General features: G+C 39.8%; 1 protein-coding gene across 1 annotated transcript in view; it reads left to right on the plus strand.

The window, feature by feature from the left end:
* The window catches only part of CACNA1G (calcium voltage-gated channel subunit alpha1 G), a 462,994-nt gene that overhangs the window by 301,022 nt on the left and 135,671 nt on the right, over nucleotides 1-26,301 (plus strand). Inside the window, exons 16-24 of the mRNA XM_077251459.1 lie at nucleotides 1,473-1,657; nucleotides 1,749-2,165; nucleotides 6,011-6,111; nucleotides 9,510-9,633; nucleotides 16,516-16,584; nucleotides 17,467-17,651; nucleotides 22,174-22,300; nucleotides 22,876-23,001; nucleotides 25,263-25,352. Of these exons, the coding sequence (XP_077107574.1) occupies nucleotides 1,473-1,657; nucleotides 1,749-2,165; nucleotides 6,011-6,111; nucleotides 9,510-9,633; nucleotides 16,516-16,584; nucleotides 17,467-17,651; nucleotides 22,174-22,300; nucleotides 22,876-23,001; nucleotides 25,263-25,352 (1,424 nt within the window). The remainder of the gene's footprint in view (nucleotides 1-1,472; nucleotides 1,658-1,748; nucleotides 2,166-6,010; nucleotides 6,112-9,509; nucleotides 9,634-16,515; nucleotides 16,585-17,466; nucleotides 17,652-22,173; nucleotides 22,301-22,875; nucleotides 23,002-25,262; nucleotides 25,353-26,301) is intronic.

Consider the following 26,301-nt stretch of genomic DNA (forward strand, 5'->3'; position numbering starts at 1 on the left):
ACAACAATCAGTCGTACACTGCACACATCTGGCTTTTATGGAAGAAAGCCATTTCTCAAGATATCCATAGAAAGTGTTGTTTAAAGTTTGCAACAAGCCACCTGGGAGACACACCAAACATGTGGAAGAAGGTGCTATGGTCAGATGAAACAAAAATCAAACTTTTTGTCAACAATGCCAAACGATATGTTTGGCGTAAAGGCAACACAGCTCATCACCCTGAACACACCACCCCCACTGTCAAACATGGTGGTGGCAGCATCATGGTTTGGGCCTGCTTTTCTTCAGCAGGGACAGGGAAGATGGTTAAAATTGATGGGAAGATGGATGGAGCCAAATACTGGACCATTCTTGAAGAAAACCTGTTGGAGTCTGCAAAAGACCTGAGACTGGGAGGGAGATTTGTCTTCCAACAAGACAATGATCCCAAACATAAAGCAAAATCTACAATGGAATTTTTCACAAATAAACGTATCCAGGTGTTAGAATGGCCAAGTCAAAGTCCAGACCTCAATCCAATCGAGAATCTGTGGAAATAGCTGAAAACTGCTGTTCACAAACGATCTCCATCAAACCTCACTGAGCTCGAGCTGTTTGCCAAGGAAGAATGGGCAAGAATTTCAGTCTCTCGATGTACAAAACTGATAGAGACATACCCCAAGCGACTTGCTGCTGTAATCGCAGCAAAAGGTGGCGCAACAAAGTATTAAGTTAAAGGGGCCCAATAATATTGCACGCCCCACTTTTTAGTTTTTGAATTTCCAGAAAAATTTAAAATAACCAATAAATTTAATTCAACTTCACAATTGTGTTCCACTTGTTGTTGATTCTTCACCAAAAATTTACATTTGGTATCTTTATGTTTGAAGCATGATATGTGGGAAAAGGTTGAAAGGTTCCAGGGAGCCGAATACTTTCGCAAGGCACTCTATGTATAGATATTGGAAATATCCACAGGTTCCTAGCTCTATGTAAAGATGTTGAAAATATCTCTAGTTTTCTAACTCTGTATATAGATACTGGAAATATCCATGGGTTCCTAGCTATGTGTATAGATGGAAATATCAATAGGTTCCCAGCTCTATATATAGATGTTGTAATTGTCCATGGGTGCCTAGCTCTATATATAGATGTTGTAATTATCCATGGGTGCCTAGCTCTATATATAGATGCTGGAATTATCATTGGGTTCCTAGCTCTGTATATAGATGTTGGTTTGCCTTCCTGGTGAAACATAGTCCCTGGAAGTTGTGATATTGCATTATTATTAATACTGTAGATTTTTTTTTGTTTTAACATGAAAACCATCATGCATCCTTTTCTCTTTGCTTCCAGCATGCTACAGATATTGAAACAAGTTCCCCAGTGCCTCAGAAAAAGCGTAACCCCATAGTTAAAAATTTCTTGCGTCAGTAGCACTCTAGAATTGCTGTAGCTTATTTCAAGTCAATCATCACTCAACTCTTTTTTAGTTACTCCATTACATGGATTACCGGAGGTAAAGGCCAATTTACAACCACCTCTCATCATTCATACAGCTGCCACTCCCATGCCTGTGCCAAAAAATTCTCTGTTTGGAGAACTATCTCTGGGTTGTGAATCTCGTAGGCAGAGCAGCGTTTCTGATGGTCCTCATGGCAGTGAGATCAAGTCTATGGTATGAATGATACATTTTTCATGTCAATTGAACAGGTCTTTTGGGAAAAAGAAAAAAAACAAATCACTTATTTGTATTTTTGTGTCTCCAGCCCAGTACACGGAATTCCACGCATAGTTCTTGGGGTGCCGTGTGCAGTTGGAACAGCCGAAGGTCTAGTTGGAACAGCATCGGACGAACCTCCAGCATTAAGCGACAAGTGCAGAGTGGGGAACATAAATCCTTGCTCTCTGCCGATGGAAAGGAGAGTTCAGAAGGCGAGACATCTGATGAGGAGATGTCCGTTCGTAAAGGTTCTTCTTGTAATGTAATGGAGCTAGTGGACAAAAGAGAAGCACTCGACACATTGCACGTTCCTTACACTTACGCGTTACAGAATAAACCCAGCCTGCCCATAGATTATCAAGGCTGTAATGGAAAAACTGTGCTGCCAAACGTCACACCTCAGCCTCATCTTGAGGAGCCCAAAATTGATTACAGCAATAATATTGATGATGATGCGAACATGGTAAGCATCTCTATACTGTATCTGTTATGCTGTTAAAATTTCTTACCTGGTACTGTGCAATGGTTTGGAAAAGTATTCGATGAGCACACAACACTGGGGTTTTGCGTTGTTTATATTTTACAGTAGATACTACAGGTCCATCTGCTACTGATTGCGTAAAATCATATGAGCAAAGAAAAAGTCTCTCAGGATATATTTACATTGATCAGAATGAATGTTTTACACCTACAGCATTATCATGTAGTTTCACCAGAATTGTTTGTGGATGAAGAAAGCCTATGCCTTCCAAAGATACCTTTGGGCTCGTTTGAGGCCTCTTTAGTAGGGTTGAGCGAAACGGGTCGTTCATTTTCATAAGTCGCCGACTTTTGGCAAAGTCGGCGTCTCATGAAACCCGACCCGATCCCTGTGCGGGGTCGGCCATGCGGTACGCGATCTTGGCGCTAAAGTCGCGTTTCGTATGACGCGTTTAGCGCCATTTTTTCAGCCAATGAATGAGCGTGGGCAGAGCGATGACATAGGTCTTAGGGGAGTGAACGCCTATTGTCATGTTATCGCTTGTGCGCAGTAGGGATTTGGAATGTGGAATACAAAATTTTCTGTGCTGGGACGGAGGAGAGAGAGAGAGAGAGAGAGAGAGAGAGAGAGAGTCATTGGGTTTCGTGTTTTGGCCGAAACCCGACTTTTCACGGTGGTCGGCCGATTTCACTCGACTCGACTTTTAAGACAGTCCGGTTTCACAAAACCCGACTCGACCCTAAAAAACTAAAGGTCGCTCAACCCTACTCTTTAGTACATGCTATGTTTGGATTTTTCTAGTCCAATAGAGAATTCTATTGGAAAATAGCTAAAAAAAAATCCATGAACAGAGAGCATGCTGGCTTATGAAAAAAAATATATAGTGCCACAAACTGCAAAAATTACACACAAAAAAACCATTGTGAAAATATTCATTTGCTATAGGCTATGTTCACACGACATCTTTACTCCAACGCCAAAGTTTTTCTTCACAAAGCAGATTCTGGAAAAAGCCAGCAGCTTTTTTTTCCTGAAGTGGTTAAAAGAAGTAATGAAAGATTGAAAATGTGCACAGCATTGTGTTTTCGACATGTTGTGCATGATGTACATTTTTTGTGGTGGTTTTGCAATACTTTTTCAGTCTGATTCTAGGTGGAATCCACCTGAAAGACATTGTGGGTACATACCCCTAGACTTTAAAGAAGTACAGTATATGACTACGATATTTTCAATAAAAACGCTCCATTAAAGACAATAAAATGTCTTTAAAAAATGCTGATTGTTCCAACCAATTAATGGAGTCCATTTGGGTTTCTGTTTGGCTTTTTGTTTATTTCCATCAGCAAAAGTAACATTGTCAGCATGATTATTCCTAGTCTATAATAATGTCATTGTGTTCTGTCTTCATTGTAGTGTGTGAAGATCTGAAATTCTGGGTTGTAATAAACACCTAGGCAGGTTAACAATGCAACTATTTTTATTCTTTACATCCATTGTCTTACAGCAATTCCAGGTAGTTGGTCACAATGCAATGTCCCCTGTCCACAAGATCCCATCTTGGGGCCGATAGTTCCACTTCCCCCGTACCATGTGATATCCACTGTCTCCCAACTTTTGTACCCCCACTGCTTTTGTGTCTTCCGCCAGTATAGTCTGTAGTCACAGTCCATGATCCATACCACAATGGTAGCACGTCTCCCACTTCAGCTGGCAACAACAAACCTTAAGATAGTTCCTCACATCAAGACGATAGCTATTACGACCGTAGCACATGTTTCAAGCTGGCAACAACAGTTCTTGAGATATTTCCTCACATCCAGATGATAGATATCACAACTGTAACACGTGGATCCAGCCAGCAACCCATCTCCAATCTCCATAGGCTATCCATACAGGGGCACCAGGACCTCACCAACAGATCCTCACCCCTCGGCGTCTCTGCATCAACTGCCTCCCTAAAGATGTGGCTTATTGTTCTCCCTCTCTATTGGGATTGACCCTCTAGATGGGCACAGGTGTTCACACCCTCCCCCTTAAACATTTGCTTTTAGCTCAAAGAATGAAGAATATTCCAGAAGCCCAGTCTCCAGCCTGTCTGCAGGGTTGTGTATTAGGATGCCCCCTGCAAAGAGGAATAAAGATGCAGGACAGAAATGCTAATGTAGGCCTTATGTATACATGAGATGCAGCCCGCAGTCTTCCTCTGCTTACTGTCACTGAGTGGAAACATTGATTCCTGAGGCTGAACAACTTTCTAAGAGAGATTTGTGCACTTTAAACCGACAACCAAGAAAATCTCTAATAAACACAACAATAAGATCAATGTACTGGTGCTCCACACTGGAAAAAGTACGTGGCCAGCTCTTTACATAGTGAATACAGTCTGCCAGACAGACTATATATTACAAGTCTTTATAGTGTATTGTGGAAATAAAAATGTATTGACTATGGACACCTTTAACATCGAATAAATGACTTTTACATGTATACAAATGGTTACCTTTAAAGGGAACCTGCCACCTCGTTTTGCCGCTATAAGATGTGGCCACTGCCTTTCGTGGCTTATCTACAGCATTCTGTAATGCTGCAAATAAGCCCCGGATCCGACCTGAACGAGAAGAAAAATAAGTTTTATTATACTCACTAGGGGGCGGTCCGATGGGTTTGCAAGTCCGGGTTCGGTGCCTCCCATCTTCATGCGATGTCATCCTGCTTGCTTCGTGTCGCGCTCCTGCGTAGGCGTACTGATCTACTTTTTTTCATCCATAGCATAAACAGAACATTATGCAACTTTCTAAGGCTATGTACATGTCACAATTAAATCAGAAATTTAACATAGGCATTCAAACGGATGCCATACAATGTTTCCATGTAGGAATCTGTCAATATTGGGATCGTTTGGCATCCATTTATGTGGCTATTGTAGCCAATCACTGACCTCAGTGGCTATTACCTGCATGTGAACATGATTGCTGAGGCCAGTTATTTGCTGCTGTAGTTACATGAATGATAGAAGGCGCATCATCACTACAGAACTAAAAGGGATGGCACTAAAGTGGCAGGGGATTCAACAGGTAAGTAATGGTTATTTCTTTATTTTAGAACATTTCCTACTCTTGGGCCACCTTTGAAAATTCTGGAAAATCCCTTTAACTTTTAATTGGCAAACCCCTTTAATAATTATTGGGTCTTAGTAATCAACAAAAGATATGTAAAGACAACTTGACAGGGAGTCAACAAGAGGTATTACAGAATTGGTCAGAGTGTGACAATTTAATGACACCTATTTTGTCCTGATTCATTGCTCCATTCTTTGGGATGGAGTAAGGCATTTGCCACCACATAGTGGTGTACTGTGCATGATACAGCCCAAAGAAGCAGGTGAATGTGCAAAATTTCACCCAGGAGCATAGATGGTTTCAACAATAGCCTCTGTCTCTGCTGTAAACCAATCAGTGGAAGGCACTGCCAGGCAGGGAGTACTGAAATAGAGCCATAGACTGCAAGTGCATCAATATGCCCAAAGTACACTTGCAGAATAATAGTCAAGTTACCAAAAAGCAAGATTTCTCCTGCAACAAATGATGAAACAGATACTTTAATTGTTGTACCCAGAGTCCAATACTGCAATACCTCTCATTGCCTATGTACAAAGATGCCGACAGGTTCTCTTTAAAGAATGTTTGTATCTTCTGCCATTATGTAGTAATACAAAGTTCACACAGTGCTACTGTACATTATACCATACATTGTGTATTCTAATTATTTTTTCTTCCAAACAATATTGCCTATGTAGCGTCACTACATGTTTGATTTCCCTTTTTCAGAGCAAAAGCGAAAGATTAAGAGCATGGATAAGAGCTCATCTCCCAGCCTGGTGCAAGGAAAGAGAAACCTGGTCCCTTTATTTGTTCCCCCCTTATTCCAAGTACGTGCTGTCAATTAGAAGGATGTTTTACTCTTTTTTTCTTCCAATCATGTAATACATGTATTACAGTCGGTAAATGCTCACCATATGTCTGATACAATTCTGAAATTGGGCATCAGGAATATGGAACCAGGTACCCTAAACATCCCATAGGGGCCTGGTTTGTGCTATACCAGTCTCTAGTATCATTTTTTTTCTACAATATTTCATCAGTATGGACTAACACAGGTGATCAATGCATAATATTACTAGATTAGATTATGTTATACTATATCATGTCATGGTATGTTATTTTACTTTAGGAATACAGTGGGAATTGCTATATATTCTCCCTTCTTTCCAAGCATATGAATAACTTCAGGAACTTACAGTTATTTTCAAGAAAGTCTTAGGAATTTACATATAGAGCATTCCAGTAATAGCAAGGAAAAGGATTACGAAGTGTAAAAAATGCACAAAAAATGTAAAAGAAACTCAAGCACTTCCTATTTTAAGATCCCCTAATCCTTTCTTGAAGTGGAATCAAACAATGAGAATTCTACAAAGGGTTCTTCTTATATATTTATCCCAGGAGATCGTCCTTACCCTTCCTATTGCTCATACTTTGGACTTGACTTGTCCCTGGCCATGAAGCGTATGGCTGTAGCAGTAGACCTCTCCCACTGCTCTGTCTGCAATGTAAGAGCAGGAACTCAACCAGGAGACAAGGACAGACACAACCCTTAGTCACGCTCCCTTCTGGGGCCTTCCAGCCAAAAATAGAAGAGATCAAGAGCAAATTACAACTGTGCAGGATTTTAAGATTTCATGTATAACACGTGTTTGTCTCAAAAGCTGCAGAAAATCTTTTGGCGTACAAACACCTCTTGCATTTCTTTTCTGGTTTCCCGTTTGTCCTCACTCCCTGCATCCAAGAGTAACTTGAAAAGACTTCTTAAAGTTGCGTGTGCTAGAAATTGAAAGAATTCTAGCAAAAAAAAACAATTAAGGCAATTTCTATGTTCTTATTGTACAAATGTTTGCATCTGAAATGAAAAATGAAGCAACTTTATAATTTATCCCAAATACAAATGTCTAATGGTCGAGTCTCCAGCACCCAAGCAGACTTATGTTCTACCATGGTTATAGTCAATAAATAAAGTATAAGTCATAGAATCCGTAACGGGTTTGTCACTCTTCAGACAACCTTGGTACCAAGCGAAGTTTGTTATAAAAAACAAACAAACCGCGTCTTACTCACCATCCCCGGGTCCAGCACTGAGTCTCTGCGGCTGCTACCACTCTCCGGTATTGAGATCCAATAAATAATGGAAGCAGGAAACCCAAATAACAGTAATAATTTTATTGGTGTCTATCAGAGACAATCAAGTAAAATAAGACAAAATAGGATTGTGGAACAAAGAAACCCACTCATCCAGGGGCCAACTACATAATAGAAAACATAGATTAAATGACTCCAGAAAATGAATCTACAAAAACCATGTAAGTTATGTCAAAACATCCAGCTGTATATGATAATGTCAAAATGTGGCAGTAATACTAAGGATTCATCCTATAAAAGACAGCCGAAGAGCAAATGTAAAGTATTAACATCCCGATGTAGTGGGCAAAAGCCATATAATGAGCAAAGATACCGATGGAGGATGGAGACAAGAAAACAAATACCAATTGATAAGGTGTTGGAGCAACCTTGGGGGGTGAGGTACAGACCCCAACGCGCGTTTCATGTCAGTTTCTTCCAGGGTGTCCCAGAAGGACAAAGATTTTCTGAAAGAAGACAACCCCTTCAAGTGATGCTTTTTTGCATCTGTCTCCTACTTGTTGTCAACCTACCAAATGTATATTAACGAAAGGTAGGAGATCACTGGAATGAAGTATGATGAGGATCAGACTACATAGGACTTTATTGTACTGTGCCTCCATAGGTAGACATAGGCCTTCACAGGATTTGTGGACAGAAAATGAAAGAATATTGTCCATTAAATCCTATTGCACAGTTACATTATTTTGAAGGGGAATCTGTCAGCAGGTTTTTGCCAAGTAATCTGAAGAGAACAAAAGATAGAGGCTGAAACACAGAATTCAGGGATGTGTCACTCGTCAAAGCTGTTAATTACTAACTGTGAAGGATTTATCACTAAGAGATTAACATTGCTGGACTAGTCCGGCAACTCCGCACACTGAGATTAGCGCCACACTGTCTGTAGACATTGTATATGGAGAGCTTTGTGTGTGTGGGCGGGGTTAGCTTACTCAGCTCTGCTTCATTCTAAATCTAAAAGCTCTAATTGTATCAGAACGGCTGCATCTAGTAACTTAAGTGATACATCATTGGATTCAGGGTCTCTTTGCCTACATCATGCTGCTCTCAGATGAGGTAGCAAAAAACCTGCTGACATATTCCTTTTAAAATCATTGAAACAGTAAAATAAATGTAAATTGCATCTAGCCTTTAATAAGAAAACTTAGCTTTTTTGCCGTGTTCTAACGTGTTTATGAAAGTAGATCCAAAGCGCTGCTGCAACAAAATGTCAAGGTTTTATTAATGTCAGGTGTCTGATATTAATGTATATATAATATTGTACAAAAGAGCAGATTTATTCTAAGGCTACATATGACTCGCACAACATGAAGATAGCAGGGTCGCATTGTGGCATCGTATCTGCTCATTACTGTGCACACGACCTAGTGCAGCTATAGCATTACTGATGAAAAAATCCAGTGCAAATAGATTTGTAGCCACAGTTCCCAAGTTGCACGTAGACTTCAAAGTAGGGTGCATGCGACTGCAACTCACATGTCACCTCTCAGTTTGACTGCTTTTGACAGCTGTAACATAGCCGCACATCAGAGCATCGCAGACAAGGTGCACAAATGTTCGAGAAATGCTGTCACGCAACATGTCATTGTGTAGCCTCAGAATAATTCACACATTGAGTATTTGGTGATTATTTTACCTCAGTATGTGTAAGCCAAAACCAGGAGTGGGACAGTCAGAGGGAAATTATAATGGAAACACGTCACCACTTCTGTATTTATCACCCACTCCTGGTTTTGGCTTACAGATACTGAGGTAAAATACTGACCAAATACTGACAGTGTGAACGTGGCCTATTAGAAACACGTCTCACTTCTGTATTTATCACCCACTCCTGGTTTTGGCTTACAGATACTGAGGTAAAATACTGACCAAATACTGAATGTGTGAACGTGGCCTATTAGAAACACGTCTCACTTCTGTATTTATCACCCACTCCTGGTTTTGGCTTACAGATACTGAGGTAAAATACTGACCAAATACTGAATGTGTGCATGTACCCTAAAGAAGAAAATGTAAATATACCATCAGGATACAGAAAAAATGGTACAGAAATCTATCTTGTGTTTTTTTTTTACAGATTCCGCTTAATGTGCAATAAAATCATCACCCATAGAATGTTTGATCATGTGGTTTTAGTCATTATATTTCTGAACTGCATTACTATTGCAATGGAAAGACCTAAAATAGAGCCTCATAGTGCTGTAAGTATACCTGAAAACAAGTGCTAATGTCTATGATGCAGATCAGCTTCACATCTATGATGAATTGCATGTTTATTCATTTATTATGTTTACTTGTAATGTGCAGCGCTTTACAGACATTATCATCGCTGTCCCCATTGGGGCTCACAATCTAAATTCCCTATCAGTATGCCTTTGAAGTGTGGGAGGAAATCAGATTTCTTGGAGGAAATCCACGCAAACACAAGAAGAGCATACAAACTCCTTACAGATTTTGTCCTTAATGGAATTTGAATCCAGGACCTCAGCGCTACAAACCAGCAGTGTTAACCACTGAGCCACCACGTCTCCCATAGACACTGCCATATAGACACTGATAATATAAAATAATATCAAACCATCTAGAAAGTTCAGTTGTAGAACTGTGATGTGTTTGATGTATGGTAGATGTACATTGAAAAACATTAAGAAAATTAATGATGTCTGAATATTATGGGCAGTATGAAATTGCCTAGTACCAATTGAAATAGCATATGCCATTTTTAAGGGGTTGTCCCTGTATAGAAAAACATGCTTACATCTAGAAAGAGCGCAATGCCCACCCAGGAAAAAAAAGTGTAATTAGTTGTGTAAACCAATCGACACATAGAAACTTACAAGTTTAACCACACCGTCCTTATTTAGTCTGGATAAAATGAATATATAGAATAAAAAGTTATGTACACATGTGCATGTTAAGAAAGGTTTTAATATATCTCTTTAGTGTCTTAATCACTTTCCAGCAAACTATATGTTTCCATTCTGTAAATCCTGAAAATGCTTTATAACACCCCCCCCAAAAAATAGTATTGATTAATATAGTAACAGGGAGCAGGGGGTAAGAGGGGTATGCGGCTGCAGTTTTCTTTTTTTTCTCCCACGATGAGCTGTGAGAGGAGAAGCATAATGATCTGGGTGCTAAGCACAGTAGCAGAATCACACCAAGTACAACCTCCCCACGTAACAGGCATAAAATGGACTCAGGTTGTCTAAGAAGTGACCCCAATTTTTCTATACAATTTGGTGTAACCCATGGCCATTTGTGTAGCTGCCCAAAGTAGGAGTAGAACTAACAGAAGACAATGTGGTATAGCTATTTCCTAGCACCACTGCCACTTTATTGCAATGGCCAGGGGCCTTCTTTGACTTTGGTGAGATAGCTCATTCATGAGACTTCATAACAATTCTGATATTAATAAAAAATACAAAAATAAGATACTCGCCTTTTTTGTCAGGCTGACTACTGGCTTTGGGGTCGTGTTTTTTTTTTTTTTTGCTTTTTTAAGAATATTATAAAACACACCTAGGTTTAGACAACAGAAAATTGTAAAAAAATATATTAAACCAATTAATAATTCCATGCTGGTCTAGAGAAGTAGAACTTCTATGGTGGTCAAGGACGTGTCTCCTAAAAAGTGCAAAAAACGTCTGTCCCTAGTTTATGATGCTCTAAATTGCGAAAAAAAATATTGATCACTATGAGGAAAATCTAATAAATTATGTTATAGGAATCTGTCAGCCTCAAAACTTGATTTAAAGTACTTTTACGGATTTATGCGGGACTTAGCCACTATGAAACTCATAACTGCAGAACAGATCTTAATTCTTTGCGTGGTCAGTAAAATGGGTTTATACCATATGTAAATGGGGGCTTCTCGGAGCATCCTTGGCATGGACAAGAGCTTAGTGCACTATTCCACCCCCCAATCAACATGCTGCATGCCTGGTATTGTTGCTGAGAAATCTTATATTCTTTCTTTATGTTAATGATTTCTTCCAGGCTCCGGGGCGTGCGGTGCCTGGAAGAATTCCCTGCCTCCTCTCCTCAGTGTAATACTACCGCCCTCCCCTGCGCATCCATTCTGGCCCCAGAATCCTGCACCCTGTACTCCCTTAGAAATACATAACTCATCCTCCCTTCTGTGGGCACTGTATTCAGGGGTCTTCTACTCCAGTGACGTCCGGTCTGCGTGCAAATAAGATGATCTCCCCACATCCTCCCTGCATAGTCATCACCATGTACACATGGTTCCTAGAGAAGGAAGTGGAGAGAGCTACTTATCTACACGCACGCTGGAGGTCACAGTGACTGGCCGGCACCTGCGCAGAAGATCCCTGAATACAGTGCCCACAGAAGGGAGGATGAGGTATGTTTTTCTGAGGGAGTGCAGGGCGAAGGATTCTGGGGCCAGAACGGACGTGCAGGGGAGGGCGGTAGTATTACACTGAGGAGAGGAGGCAGGGAATTCTTCCAAGTACCACACATCCTGAATCCTGGAAGAAATCATTAGCATAAAGACAGAAATGTCATTTTGGTGGTGACAGTCTCATCCTCTCATCACTTGAAAATACGCAAAAGAAGAAGCAGGAATAGAAACATAACCACCACTATCACAGATGGCAGAGGCCTCAATGTTGTTTAGGAAATATACCAGAAGGACAATTTAGGGAAGAATAACAACTTGACAGCAAAAAAAAAATTGCCATCATCTTATTCTGAGCTCTACTAGCTATGTTGTCTGCTTCCATTTTTTGGCAATTCCACAACTAATTAGTTAAATTCCTAAGTGACAAAAAGGGAGACCATTCAGTTTTTTCAATAATCATACAGAGTAGTTTATGAATGTATGAATGCTCTGCCCAATCATTAAAGGGAATTTGTCAATCGGTTTTTGCTAAGTAATCAGAGAGCAGCATGATGCAGGGACAAAGACCCCGTTTCCACCATCAGAATCGGTATCACTTACTGGTTTGCTTGGTGAAGTTTTGATAAAAATCACTGTTTTATCTGCTACAGATATAGCAATGCTATAAATGCTGAGCTCTGTATATGTAAGGAGGTGAAACACAAGAAGAGTCTGGGGGCGGTTACCTTCTCGGCTCTGTGCCTGAAACCATTGAGCTGTGCTGCAGGTTCCCCAGGGGGCAGACTTAGAGATTAGGACAGGAAGGAAGCCAGGCAGAGAGAGGAAAAGGCATGCGCGCAGGGAACAGAGCAGCGTGAGCAGCTGTCAGAGCAGGGTGCAGCTGTGCTCCAGGGGAGAGAGAGCTCCCGGTCAGAGGACAAATGCAGGGAGATTGCCCAGAAAGACTGCAGCTTGTGACTACATGAAAGCGGACTTTGCTGTGACTGGAGAGGGGCGCTTTGAGACCCGTGTAGAGACATTGGCCCATGCATAGACTGCGTCCCCCTGGTACCCGCGGTATCAGTACAGAGACTGTGATTCCTGGTGAGAGACTTAACAGTGCAGAGCCCCTGATTCCTGGCTGTGCTGTAAAAGCTAAAGACTCAGAACCTGTGCATATCCCATTAACTACCGAAACCCCAGGCAGCGGGCTCCTAGAGACTACTCAGCCCACGGACAACAGAGGGACGACAAGTGCCGCTGTTTCTCGGCGCCTACGTTGGAGAAGGTGACCCTACAAGCAAGTCCTCATCAGACTGATAAGTGTTCTTTTCTCAAGAAATCTTGCTTACTTCGGTTACATTGTTTGACTCCCATATTTTTGAACTGTTTTATTGCTAGTTATTTTTCATTGCTTCCTCCCTGCGAGGAGAACCTGATTCCTGTTATTAAACCCCTCAACTGTTGGTCTGTCTGTTCCGTGGTGACATACTCAGTACCTGCATACTATTACATATAGCCCTGCCCACACCGATGATGGGCAGCTTTCTGTGTACGTTGTGCATTTTCTAGAAAACTGTCATTAAGTGGTATGAGCGGTGTTATACTGAGCAGGAGGACTACATGGCATGAGACAACCAGTCCTGTAGATATAATCTGCTGATAAAACACTGATTTTATTGAAACTACAACAAGCAGCCCAGTAAGCGATGCAACATTAGAATCCAGGTTACCACTCCTACATCATGTAGCAAAAACCTTTTGACAGATTCATTTGAGAAATCAATTAGGGAAGGTTGACAATCTAGAAGTCTCCCAACTTTGGTCAATAGGGTGCTGAGACTTTTTGGCAAGATATTTTCCTTCTCTAAAAAATGTGGTCTGTTTAAAGTTATTTTTTTGCCTGGTTCTAAAATACACAGAAAAAGAGTTTACCATGTTGTAGTCACTTTTCCAGTGACTTCAGTTTACGTCTACTAGCCTCAGGACTCAAGATGGTTGTCTTAGATTTTACAAAAGAAATGATAGAAAAAGGGTCACGAACAGAAGCAGTTGTGGTATTCAGTCAAAAGTAATAAAGCTTACAAAAATATCTAACAGCTAAGAAGTAGCCAAGATTGGAACAGAAAAGTATGGTACGCAAAACGGTATAGAGTGACATAAACTAATAAATAGAAACGAACAGAAAGAAGCAAATAGGACGGCACTAGAAACAATACGAACTCCACTGGATAGGGCTGACTGACGGGCCGCCGATGAAGCAGGTATCACGACAGCTGTGGGCATATGGTGCTCAGCATGAAAATAACAACGATGAAATCCACAACAAGAGGAAACCTGAAAAATGCGGCACTCACCCAATGTGTTGCTGTGGGAATCGTGAGTTTATTGAAGACAAGCTTTTACATCCATGAGGACTACAGGTGCATGAGGAGGGTGCGGTATTGGAGTGAGGACTTCAATACCGCACCCTCCTCATGCACCTGTAGTCCTCATGGATGTAAAAGCTTGTCTTCAATAAACTCACGATTCCCACAGCAACACATTGGGTGAGTGCCGCATTTTTCAGTTTTCCTCTTGTTGTGGAAACTAATAAATAGCTAATAAGCAAAGTCAAAGAGGCTTAGGTTTAGAAATGGAGAAGGTCATCAACCCAGATGAGTTAGAGAGGGATCAGAAGCTAATAGTGTAGTCCATCAATCTGGGTCAAACATAAAATAAGCGATCAGCAGGTATTAGTAGGATAACAGCAAATACAGGGTATTACCGCCACAGATCGAACCGGCAGTAAGCCAGAATCAGTTCTAAGTGTGCGTTCTTTTTTCTGATTGGTCAGGCAGTCAAGTTCATGTGCTTTCCTGCCAGCTGCAGGGAACTTTTGAGGCCTTACAACAAAATGAGAAAAACGTAAGGACAATGTATATTGAAAAATTGCTCACTTTACAATGGAAGTGTCAACTCCCCTGGTTTGTTATTTGCACACTGTGTAACAATTCTTTTTTAACTTTGTTTGTGGCTGGTAATTACTATTAATGCCCACAAACTGATTTTGTGATCAGGACAGTCATATTTTCAAATGAAGTTATCGCTAATGAAAAGCAAGGCAGGCTAATTTGCATCCTTTCAATCACAAAAAGTCAGGAAGAAACAACATGTGAATCAAAATTGATGAATATGTCCTGGGTCTTTGTCTTTGGCAACTTCAAAATAGCAAAAAGAAGTTAAAAAAAAGTCAATTTTACAAGTTTATACACTTTGTTTTCCTTTGCGACAACAGGCATCCCCCAAGTCATTCTACCATAAGTAGGACTGACCACAGCAAACTGAACTCTGGGTTGGGACAAAGATCAGGAGTTAGCCACCTTCATGTACTTTTCCTAAAACTGTCTGAGACCAAGATCCATGCAGATGTCAAGACAACACATAAGAAAGGATAGAGTGCTCAAATTCCCTAAGAAGCTCACTAGTAAGAAGAAAGCAGATCGTAAGAGCTATGTTGTAGTCACTCATGGCTTCCTGGGCAACCACTAGGTGGAAAGCTGGAAGGACTTGTTTGAGGGTCTGGTGAAGAAATACAGCATAATGGGCTGCAGAATGTGTCTTAAAGGGGTTGTCCCACAAACAAAGTACATTTCAATCAATAGATCTTGGAATAAAAATCAGTTCCACAATTGTATGTGTTAAACAAAAATGTCCCTGTTCTGGGATTATATTATAAATTTGCCCCTATGTACTGTGTAATGGCTGTGTCTAACAGTGCAGGAACATGTTCAGCAGAAACAAAAGAGTATACACACAATACAGCATGGAATCTCAGCTGATTTTGTGATGTAAAACAATTCCCTTCCTGTTTTATCACAGGAATGAGAGGTTCGGTCACATCTCCAACACTCTGAGCCCATCATAAATCAAGTCACTGACATAAGACCTCAGAGGCAGCTACGGCTCCATCACTGATTTGATTTATGATGGGCTGTAGACATGGCAGAAACACTCACTCCTGTGAAAAGGCAGTCAGGTAATGTTTTACCTAGCAGAAAGCAGCAGCTGCGAAACCCTGCTGTGTCATCTGTATTATCACTTATTCTTCCTCCCTTGGCCAGGAATTGTGGTTATGTTCTGACCATGGCACGATTATTTCAACACAGGAACATTTTTTAACACATCCAACTGTGGAACTTATTTTTATTGCAAGATTTATTGTTTAAAATATACTTTGTTTGTGACAACCCCTTTAAAGTTCATGTTCTTGAAGTTTAGAATGATATATTCAGGAAGTACATGAGAGCATACTCTGAGAAGCAAAATAAGTGCTTGCACCAGAATGTAATGGATGTCACTACAAAGGACAGTAACAATAAAATATGATAGGAAGCTACATTTGGGATCTGATTCTTGAAGGTGATTTAATGTATGATAATATGCTACTCAATTCCAAATCTACAGCTTTATGTTAATTTTCTGTTGTTTTTTTTTACTTTACGGGGGACTGAAACAAGCACAAAATTGTCTAGTTTTCTCATTCACAATGCATAATGTTCAAATATTACTGCTCTGATCACCAAATCAAAGTCTGTAAGGATTAAAATCATTTTCTATACCTTTATGACTTAGACAATTTGGAAAGACTAGTTCCCATCTAAGTATTATTTCAGGTCACCTTTACAGTCTGTGCTTTTTTAATGACTTGATCTGAGTTGGAATATCACAGAATAATTGCCATATTTATCTATTTCAGGAAAGAATATTCCTGACGCTATCCAACTACATTTTTACGTTAATTTTTTTGGCGGAAATGACAGTAAAGGTAAAAAGATCTCGGAGCTACTATTGTATACTGTCTTTGTATCTGTCTATCTTTGTGTTCGGATTTAGCTCTCTCCCGCTCCCCTCCGTCTCTTCATTCTGTCAGCTCGTGTAATTACATGTGAAAGTTTCAGGGCAAAACTATTGACTCTGGGACTTTCAAATATAATTAAGGCAACAGAATGATTACAATTGAATGCCCCAGTGAAGTATTTTTTTTGCTGGGACTTCAGATGCAATTACATCTCCAAAGTATTGTGGGTGTAATGGGCATTTGGCAAAATCAGGTGTTTATTCATTTGCAATGGGGTCCTCTGCACTGTTAAGGGGAATCTGTCAAGTAGATTTTTGTTATATAATTCGAGACGAGAATAAATATTTATCTAAGAAAGCCTGATTCCAGGGATGTATCACTTACAGGATTGTTTGGTGTAGTTTTCAGAGAATGCCTGTTTTGTCTAATGTAGATGTAGCAGAGATAAGACGTCTGGGCTGTGTATAATCCGCCCACACCCCTGACTGACAGCTTCCTGTGTATAGTGTGAATTGTCAGCAAGCTGCCAATCAGTGGTGGGGGTGGAGTTACACAGATTAGCTGGACTACTTTGCACATGAACTGTAGTCCTGCAGGGTTATTCTCCTGCTGATAAAATACTAATTGTATTGAAATTACAACACACAGACTAATAAGTGACACATCCCTGTAACCAAGCTCTCCTGCCATATATTATGCTTCTTTCAGATTAAATGGCAAAAACTTGCTGGCAGATTCCCTTTAAGTGAAGGTGTGACAAGATAAACTGTTTCCGTCAACCATATGATCCATCTTTAAACAATATTCTGTTTGATATGCGTCGCTAGTTATTTCTTTGCTTTCCTGCAGGTGGTGGCACTCAACTTGTGTTTTGGTGGCAAGGCTTACCTGAGAAGTAGTTGGAATGTTCTTGATGGAATGCTTGTTTTAATTTCGGTAATTGACATCCTTGTGTCAATGGTCTCTGATAGTGGCACAAAGATTCTGGGAATGTTACGAGTGCTGAGGCTTCTTCGGACTTTAAGACCTCTGCGGTAAGTAATACATGTATACTATAATTGCAGCAAAATTGTATGCCACTGTAGACAAGAGTCTCTGTTAAAATGTGTTGTGTTACATTATAGAATTCATCCAGATATCAGTTAAAAGATAGATGATACTGTGCATACCCTGCAGCCGGCGCCATTTTGCTGGAGCCAATTTTTTTTATTTAACCCACTTACAACCTTACATGAATCCATACATCCAGGTCGCCTGGTACTTACTGACCATAGACATATGGATACGTGATAGTGATTTTGCACTTACAGAGGCAATGCGCGTGCGATCGCCATCGGGGGTCAGCTGACTCTGACAGCTGCCGCCCAGCACTCAGTGCAGGAGCGTTGCCTGCACCACTCCTGGCACTTTAACCCCCTAAATACTGCAATTGATATTGCCATATCGATATGGTGAACTGATGTCATCATGACAACATCCGGGTCACCAGAGCTAGCAAACTTGCTGGATCATACTCATAGTAAGATGTAGCAGTTTGGCTGTCAGTGCAGCGCTGACAGTTTGTAAAACTCCTGCTTTGCTTTACAAGTGATCTGATTGCAGAAAGTGAAAGTCCCATAGTGGGACAAAGTAAAAAAGTGGAAAAAAAATTGTAGAATTATAACAAAAAAAAAACAAGGAAAATAATGTTAATTGTCGCAACCGGAACGACTTGACCTATAAAATTGTCCTACTAGTTAACCCCTTTAGAGAACACTACAAAAAATACAAATAAAAAAACAAGGCAAAAAATTATGCTTTATCATCATACTGCCAAACAAAAAGTGGAATAAGACTCAATCAAAAGGATGAATGTAAATAAAAATGATATTGCTGAAAATGCCATCTTGCTCCGCAAATAAACAATTCACCATACAGCTCCATCAGCGGAAAAATGCTTCAAAAATATAAAAATATTATTTTTTCTATGAAATAGTTTTTATTGTTTAAATGCACCATATCATAAAAAACACCACTGTAATCATACTGACCCGAAGAATAAAGCTGCCTTATTATTACTATGCATTACGTATATAGTGCTATCTTATTCTGAAGAGCTTTACAGACATTATCATCGCTGTCCCCATTGGGGCTCACAATGTAAGTTCCTTATCAGTATGTCTTTGGAGTGTGTGAGGAAACCGGAGTACTCAGAGGAAACTCAAGCAAACATGGGAAGAACATACAAACTCCTTGCAGATGTTGTCCTTAGTGGGATTTGAACCCACGACCCCAGAGCTGCCAGGCTGCAGTGCTAATCACTGAGCCACTGTGATGCCTGTGTTATCAATTTTACTACACACGGAATGCCTTTAAAAAAATCCTGAATTTTTGAATTGTGTTTATTCTGCCTCCGAAAAATTAGAATAGAAAGCAAGCAAAAAATTTAATGTCCGATAATGGTACCAATAAAAACGTCAACTCGTCCCCAAAAAAACAAACCCTCACATGACTGTGTCTGCCAAAATTTGGAAAAAATATATCTCTCAAAAGATGTAGGTGCAAAAACAATTTTAATCACACCGACCTGAAGAATAAAGTTGCCTAATCACTTATACCGCACGAGGAACAGCGTAAAACATGAATAAAAACAATTCTTCACCTGCTGTTGATTTGTTCATTCTGCCTCTCAAAAACTGCAGTAAGATTTGGCTCACATTTATCCCGTGCACTGCTCTGAGCACTTACATCGGGGTTTCTGTGTAAATCTCTGAAATGTGTGATTCAGACGGAACCCCCGGTGCAAGAGTCCCTATAATGAGGCAGATGGAGGTACAGTAGATACCGTCTGGCCTATTATCCAGCGGTGTCCATCTTTGTAGACGTGCATGAAAATGCGTTCCGCCACAGTTTTGTGCACTTGACAAAGAGGACATCGCTGAACAGATGTAAGTCTGCTGCCTCATTATAGTGAATGTATTCTTTGTGGGGTTTATCTGAATTACGTCACTCGGAGATTTAGATGGAAACCTCAAAGTAAGTTCTCAACGTAGAGCGCAGGAGAAATGTGATCCCAAACATTATAGAAAATGTTCTCAATAAAAGCTTCAACTCAATCCACAAAAAAAGTCCCCGCTCAGGTCCGTCATTTATCAATGGAAATATAGAGGGCTTCCACTTTACTGGTAATCCAAAGGCTCTGGAAAAGTGAAAAATGGCTCCTCGCCTCCAAAAGAAAATTCAGCAAATTCTACGCTCTCAGTTCCAAACTTCCCCCTTCCTTCTGAGCCCCAGTGTGCCTAATCCACATTTAGCATCCACATATTTGGCATTTCTGTAGCGATGATAGCCCTCGTAATTTACGGATATGTGTCTCCAGAAGCATAAGCTGGGCATAACGTACTGGTGACTACAACAGCACTATGCAATTTTCAATCAGCAACATCCACTGCTGCTTGTTTCTGGAAAACACGGAGTCAAAATCATTACTACACCTGTATATAAATTCCCAAAATAATATATGATAAAATGATAGATCATTTCCAAAATGGGGTCACTTGATGGGGGATTTTGCTCTTCTAGCACTTAGGGGCTGTGTATATGGAGTCCACAAACTATTCTAGGAGAATCTGAGCTCCAGGAGGCAAATAACTCTCTGTCCCTTCCGAGTCTCGCCCTGTGGCTAAACTATACAGTATTGCCAGATATGGGGTATATCTACATTCAGCAGAAATTTTGGGACAAATTTTGGTGCCATTTTTACCCAGTTCCCAGTGTGAAAATGTAAAATCTGGGTTTTTTTTTTATTCACTGCCTTATGGTATAAAATTCTCTGACCCACCTGCCTGTGTTGTCAATATGATCAGTGCACCTGTAGATGAATTCATTGAGAGGTGTAGTTTGTAAAATGGTGTCTCTTATGGGGGGATCTGCTGTTCCTGCACCTAAGGGGCTCTGCCAATGTGACATGGCACCCTCAAACCAGTTCAGCAAAATCTGAACTCAAGCTTTGACTTTGCAGTAAGTAATAAAAATGCCTTTAAAGGGAACCTGTCACCCCCCTGGCGTTTTTAACTAAAAGCGTCACCTTGTGCAGCACTAATGCTGCATTCTGTGAAGGTGACTCTTTTTTGGGGGGGTCCCTTCCAACGCTGCAATATCACTTTTTATAATTTGCCCGCCATACCTTTAGTTTGTTCCGGGGGCACATATTTTCCCCCAGACACAAACGCCTCCCAGCCATCACTCAGTGCCTCCGTGCGCTTGGCACCTCCTCCTCTGCCTTCATTAACGTCCCCGGCGCCTGTGATGTAAGTTCTTTTTTCGGGCATGCGCAGTTTGCGCTGCCCTTCGACTCACATCACATGATCGGAACTTACAGCGCAGGCGCCGGGGGGAAAAGACCAAAGGTATGGCGGGCAAATTATAAAAAGTGATTTTGCAGTATTGGAAGGGACCCCCCAAAAAAGAGCCACCTTCACAGAATGCAGCATTAGTTCTGCACAAGATGGCTCTTTTAGTTAAAATCGCCAGGGGGGTGACAGGTTCCCTTTAAACATTTTCGCGCTCATTATTCTGGCATTTGTCAAATATTAATAATTATGGTAATCCTAATTGACCTAAAATGGAAAAGGTTTATTCTGAGTTCATGTCAAATATTGACAAAAACTTTCATATGTGTCTTTTTATATAGTGTATGTAAACTTCTGGTTTCAATTGTATATATACTATAAAAAAAAAGGCTTGTGGTCCCCGAATATTTAATAACCAGCTGAGAGACAGCCTGGGAAAGGGGTAATAAACATGGAGTTTCCCAGACAATTAATTTCAATGAGCTGATATTAATAGCTTGGGAAACTCCATGTTTATTGCCCCCTTCCCAGGCTATAAACATCAGCACCCAGTTGTCGGCTTTCCCTCAGCTGGTTATTAAAAATTTGGGGGACCACATATCATTTTTTAACATATTTAATTATGAGCTAAATACATGTAAGCTGCACTACACTGATTATACTGTATATCTCAATTACGTCTATGCATCTCTGCAGCTTTCTATCTATCTATCTATCTATCTAATATTATTTTATTAGTTACTAAACTAGCTTGAAATGATAGACAATTCCTGTATGTAAAAGATGATGTTAAAAACAAATTGCACATGGATTGCATACGCATGTCATTCAGATGTTATACGGATGTCATACGGATGCTAGATGAGAAAAATTGCCTTGTACTTCCATGACACTTGTCCTACTTTTCGCATCTAACATCTGAATGCAGATGAGTATGAGCCCTTAGTAATTGAAAAGCATCATGTATACTAGCTTCACCTGGTGGTACAAATGTATGATACCTTGAATCACATGGTGAAAACTTTTACTGCAAATTGGGTATACTGACATGTTAGGTAAAAAAAATTCTTTTGCTGGGATTTTCACAAAGCTGAGGAAAAATTATCAGGTTTTTGTCATGATATGATCGCTTCAAAACTTGTAACAAATTGCAGTAATCAAATGCTGATGACTTACATTTTTCTGAAAGTAGATTTACATGTATTGTTTGTTCTATTTAATGCAGGGTTATAAGTCGCGCTCAAGGGCTTAAACTTGTGGTTGAAACATTAATGTCATCCCTGAAACCCATCGGTAACATTGTTGTTATCTGCTGTGCATTCTTCATCATATTTGGAATCCTCGGCGTTCAGGTATATTTTACACAATGTAATATAACATGAATCTATGGAATAGTTCATAGATATTAGATTGTAGGGGTCTGACCACTGAACCTCCACCGACCCCACCAACTTAACATTCAGCAACTAACCAGTGGATAGGTGATAAATGTTTCTAACTGGAATATCCTTGAATATATAACAAGCAATAAAGGGGTACTGCAGCTATTAACTTGTACCAACCTATGGGATAGATGATATATGTTCAATTGTTGGAGGACTGACAATCTGGATCTTCAGTGGTTACTAGAAGGGCAGCCCCAAGTTCCCTATGGCTCCACTGAAGCACATTTACTGTGAAGGGGGAGATGAATGGATGGGTAGATGAAATTGCATCTTACTCCTTCCATATCAATAGTAGACATTGGAGCAATCAATATATAATCAATAACACACTCGTACTAATGGCAATATATAAGATATTGAGGTCTCAGAGGATGACCCTACACTTATCTAACATTTTTGGATAGGTGCTAATAAGCTAATTTATAAATCTTGTTGGTTGAACCCATGTAATAACGATGAATATACTTTTTTGTTCCTTTCAGCTCTTCAAAGGAAAATTTTTTTACTGCCTAGGAGAAGATACAAAAAATATCACAAATAAATCCGACTGTCTTGATTCTAGATACAAATGGATTCGACATAAATACAATTTTGACAATCTTGGTCAGGTGCGTAGAAAAGGTCTTGGAAAATGGCAATACTATCAAAAATCTGTTTGTTTATTTCAAACATCACACACACGTGGTCAAAATTGTTGGTACCCCTCGTTTAATGACAGAAAAGCCCACAATGGTCACAGAAATAACTTGAATCTGACAAAAGTAATAATAAATAAAAAATCTATGAAAATAAACAAATGAAAGTCAGACATTGCTTTTCAACCGTGCTTCCACAGAATTAAAAAAAAAATAAGACTCATGAAATAGGCCTGGACAGAAATGATAGCACCCTTAACTTAATATTTTGTTGCATAACCTTTTGAGGCAATCACAGCAATCAAACAATTCCTGTAACTGTTAATGAGACTTCTGCCCCTCTTGACAGGTATTTTGGCCCACTCCTCAAGAGAAAACTGCTCCAGCTGTCTCGTGTTTGAAGGTTGCCTTTTCCATACGGCACGTTTCAGCTCTTTCCAAAGATGCTTAATAGGATTTACGTCAGGGCTCATAGAAGGACACTTCAGAACAGTCCAATGTTTTCATCTTAGCCACTCTTGGGTGTTTTTAGCTGTGTGTTTTGGGTCATTATCTTGTTGCAAGACCCATGACCTGCGACTAGGACCAAGCTTTCTGACACTGGGCAGCACATTTCTCTCTAGAATCCCTTGATAGTCTTCAGATTTAATTGTACTCTGCACAGATTCTAGACACCCTGTGCCAGATGCAGCAAAGCAGCCCCAGAACATAATAGAGCCTCATCCATGTTTCATGGTAGGGAGTGTTCTTTTCTTCATATGCTTCATTTTTCCATTTGTGAACATAGAGCTGATGAACCTTGCCAAAAAGTTCAATTTTTGTCTCATCTGTCCATAGGACATTCTCCCAGGAGCTTTGTGGCTTGTCAACATGTAGTTTGGCAATTTCCAGTCTGGCTTTTTTATGATTTTTTTTTTCAACAATGGTGTCCTCCTTAGTCATCTCCCATGAAGTCCACTTTGGCTCAGACAACGACAGATAGTGCAATCTAACGCTGATGTTCCTTGAGCTTGAAGTTCACCTTTCATCTGTTTAGAAGTTTTTCTAGGCTCTTTTGTTACCATTCGTATTATCCGTCTCTTTGATTTGTCATAAATTTTCCTCCTGCGGCCACGTCCAGGGAGGTTGGCTACAGCCCCATGGCTCTTAAATTTCTGAATAATATGTGCAACTGTAGTCACAGGAACATCAAGCTGCATGGAGATGGTCTTATAACTTTTACCTTTAACATGTTTGTCTAATTTTCTTTCTAATCTCCTGAGGCAACTCTTTCCTTCACCTCCCCTGGTCCATGTTGAGTGTGATACACACCATGTCACCAAACAGCACAGTGAGTATCTGTAGACCTACATACAGGCCCACTCACTGACTCCAAGGTTGTAGACACCTGTGATGCTAGTTAGTGGACACATCGCGATTTAACATGTCCCTTTTGTCACATTATTTTCAGGAGTACCATAATTTCTGTCCAGGCCCATTTTATGAGCTTTTTTTTTTTTTTTTTTTTAATTCTGTGGAAGCATGATTGACAAGCAATGTCGGACTTTCATTTGTTCATTGTCATAGATTTTAATTTATTATTACTTTTGTTAGATTCAAGTTATTTCTGTGACCATTGTGGGTTTTTCTGTCATTAAACGAGGGTGGCAATAATTTTGACCATGTGTCTATTGTCAGGTAATTTTAATCACACAATGTACGTCCTAAAAACAATGTCCAAAAAACAATGGAAGAATTGCAGGGGTTTTTCACAATTTCACCACGCTTGGACTTTCCCGTTTTCCAATATAAAGGTACAATGAATGGTGTCATTCAAAAGTACAACTTGTCCTACAAAAAAACAAGACGTCACATGTTTATGTGGACAGAAAAATAAAGAGAGTTATGGCTCTTGGAAGAAGAGGAGAAAAAAGAGGAAATTGGCCACGTTGGGAACGGGTTAACAATACGAAACTTTCATAAATCTGTAAAGCAATTCATAAATCCACATCTACTGATAATTCACAGTGCTAACTATGAACATGTTCCTCTCATTCACATTATAGAAGATATCAAGTCTGGCAGAACTATATATAGGAGACAATGTAGTTAATTAAGCAGCATATAGATAGTAACATTTACATTCCTGCTTTCCTGTGCAGTTCTTAGCTTGTCTTTTTCCATTGTATGCATTGATGCCTTGAGGTATGTGCTATTATTGGTAAGAAAAGTGTGTATCATTTTTGTCTTAATAGGCATTAATGTCTTTGTTTGTCCTGGCGTCCAAAGATGGATGGGTTGACATCATGTATGATGGACTGGATGCAGTTGGGGTAGACCAGCAGGTACTACATTATGAAGTAATAGAGTGTCTGGTACTGCATACCATTATTTGCTGCAATGTGGTTATCTTATTTTAAAATTTGGAGAAACTACAATGAATATTACATAAAATACCACTTCTGCTCCTGATCTATTCCCACGAAAGTTTGGTTGGCAAACTACCTATTAACTACCAGGCATAGATTTTCTCACTTGTGTGTTTGACTATGTTTACACCATTTCTGCCCCAATATGCTTGATATAGATATTTCTAGAAAAAAAAAAGGACAATGAGTTGATCACGGAATTTCCTTCTATAAGGTTCCCCAATGATTAACTTTAAAAGAGAGTAATGTGTTAAAATATTAACCAAGAATCACCCATTCAATCCTCCAATGTGGGATCAATGCTGCAGTAGTCCTCGACGGTCCCTGTTCACTTCTCTGCAGCGATGACGTTATGTACATCCATATGACCGCTGCAGCCAATCAGACCAGTGATGGGCTACACGACTGCTGGTGATGAGTGCGATGTAAATAAATAAAACAAGTAAACAAATACCAGTGGGGAACAGCGGATGGCCAGCGCTGAAGCAGCAGGAGATGAATCAGATATTTATTAATCATTTCTTACTCTTTGTCCATTTTTAAAACAATTCCTTTTGATGTATGGGGGGAACCAAGTATCCAACAAAATCACAGCCCAAAAGAATAACTTCTAGGACATAGCTATTTCCCTCCTAAGGTAGGAAATTCTAATTGGAGAATTTATAGTACTAAGATGTCTCCAGCAACTATGACAATGTGTCTAATTAGTCATAAAGCGATGCTAGCCATATTCTAACTAGTAGCGAGTACGACGCGTGCAGATGTTTTGTCCCTTATATTAATTTTGCAGATAATTTATATACTTTAGCAGAACTAATTATATTTATAGTGTATATATATACTATATATATTAAATTATATAAAA

The sequence above is a fragment of the Ranitomeya variabilis genome, chromosome 4, assembly GCF_051348905.1.
Source record: "Ranitomeya variabilis isolate aRanVar5 chromosome 4, aRanVar5.hap1, whole genome shotgun sequence".
Taxonomy (NCBI): Eukaryota; Metazoa; Chordata; class Amphibia; order Anura; family Dendrobatidae; genus Ranitomeya; species Ranitomeya variabilis.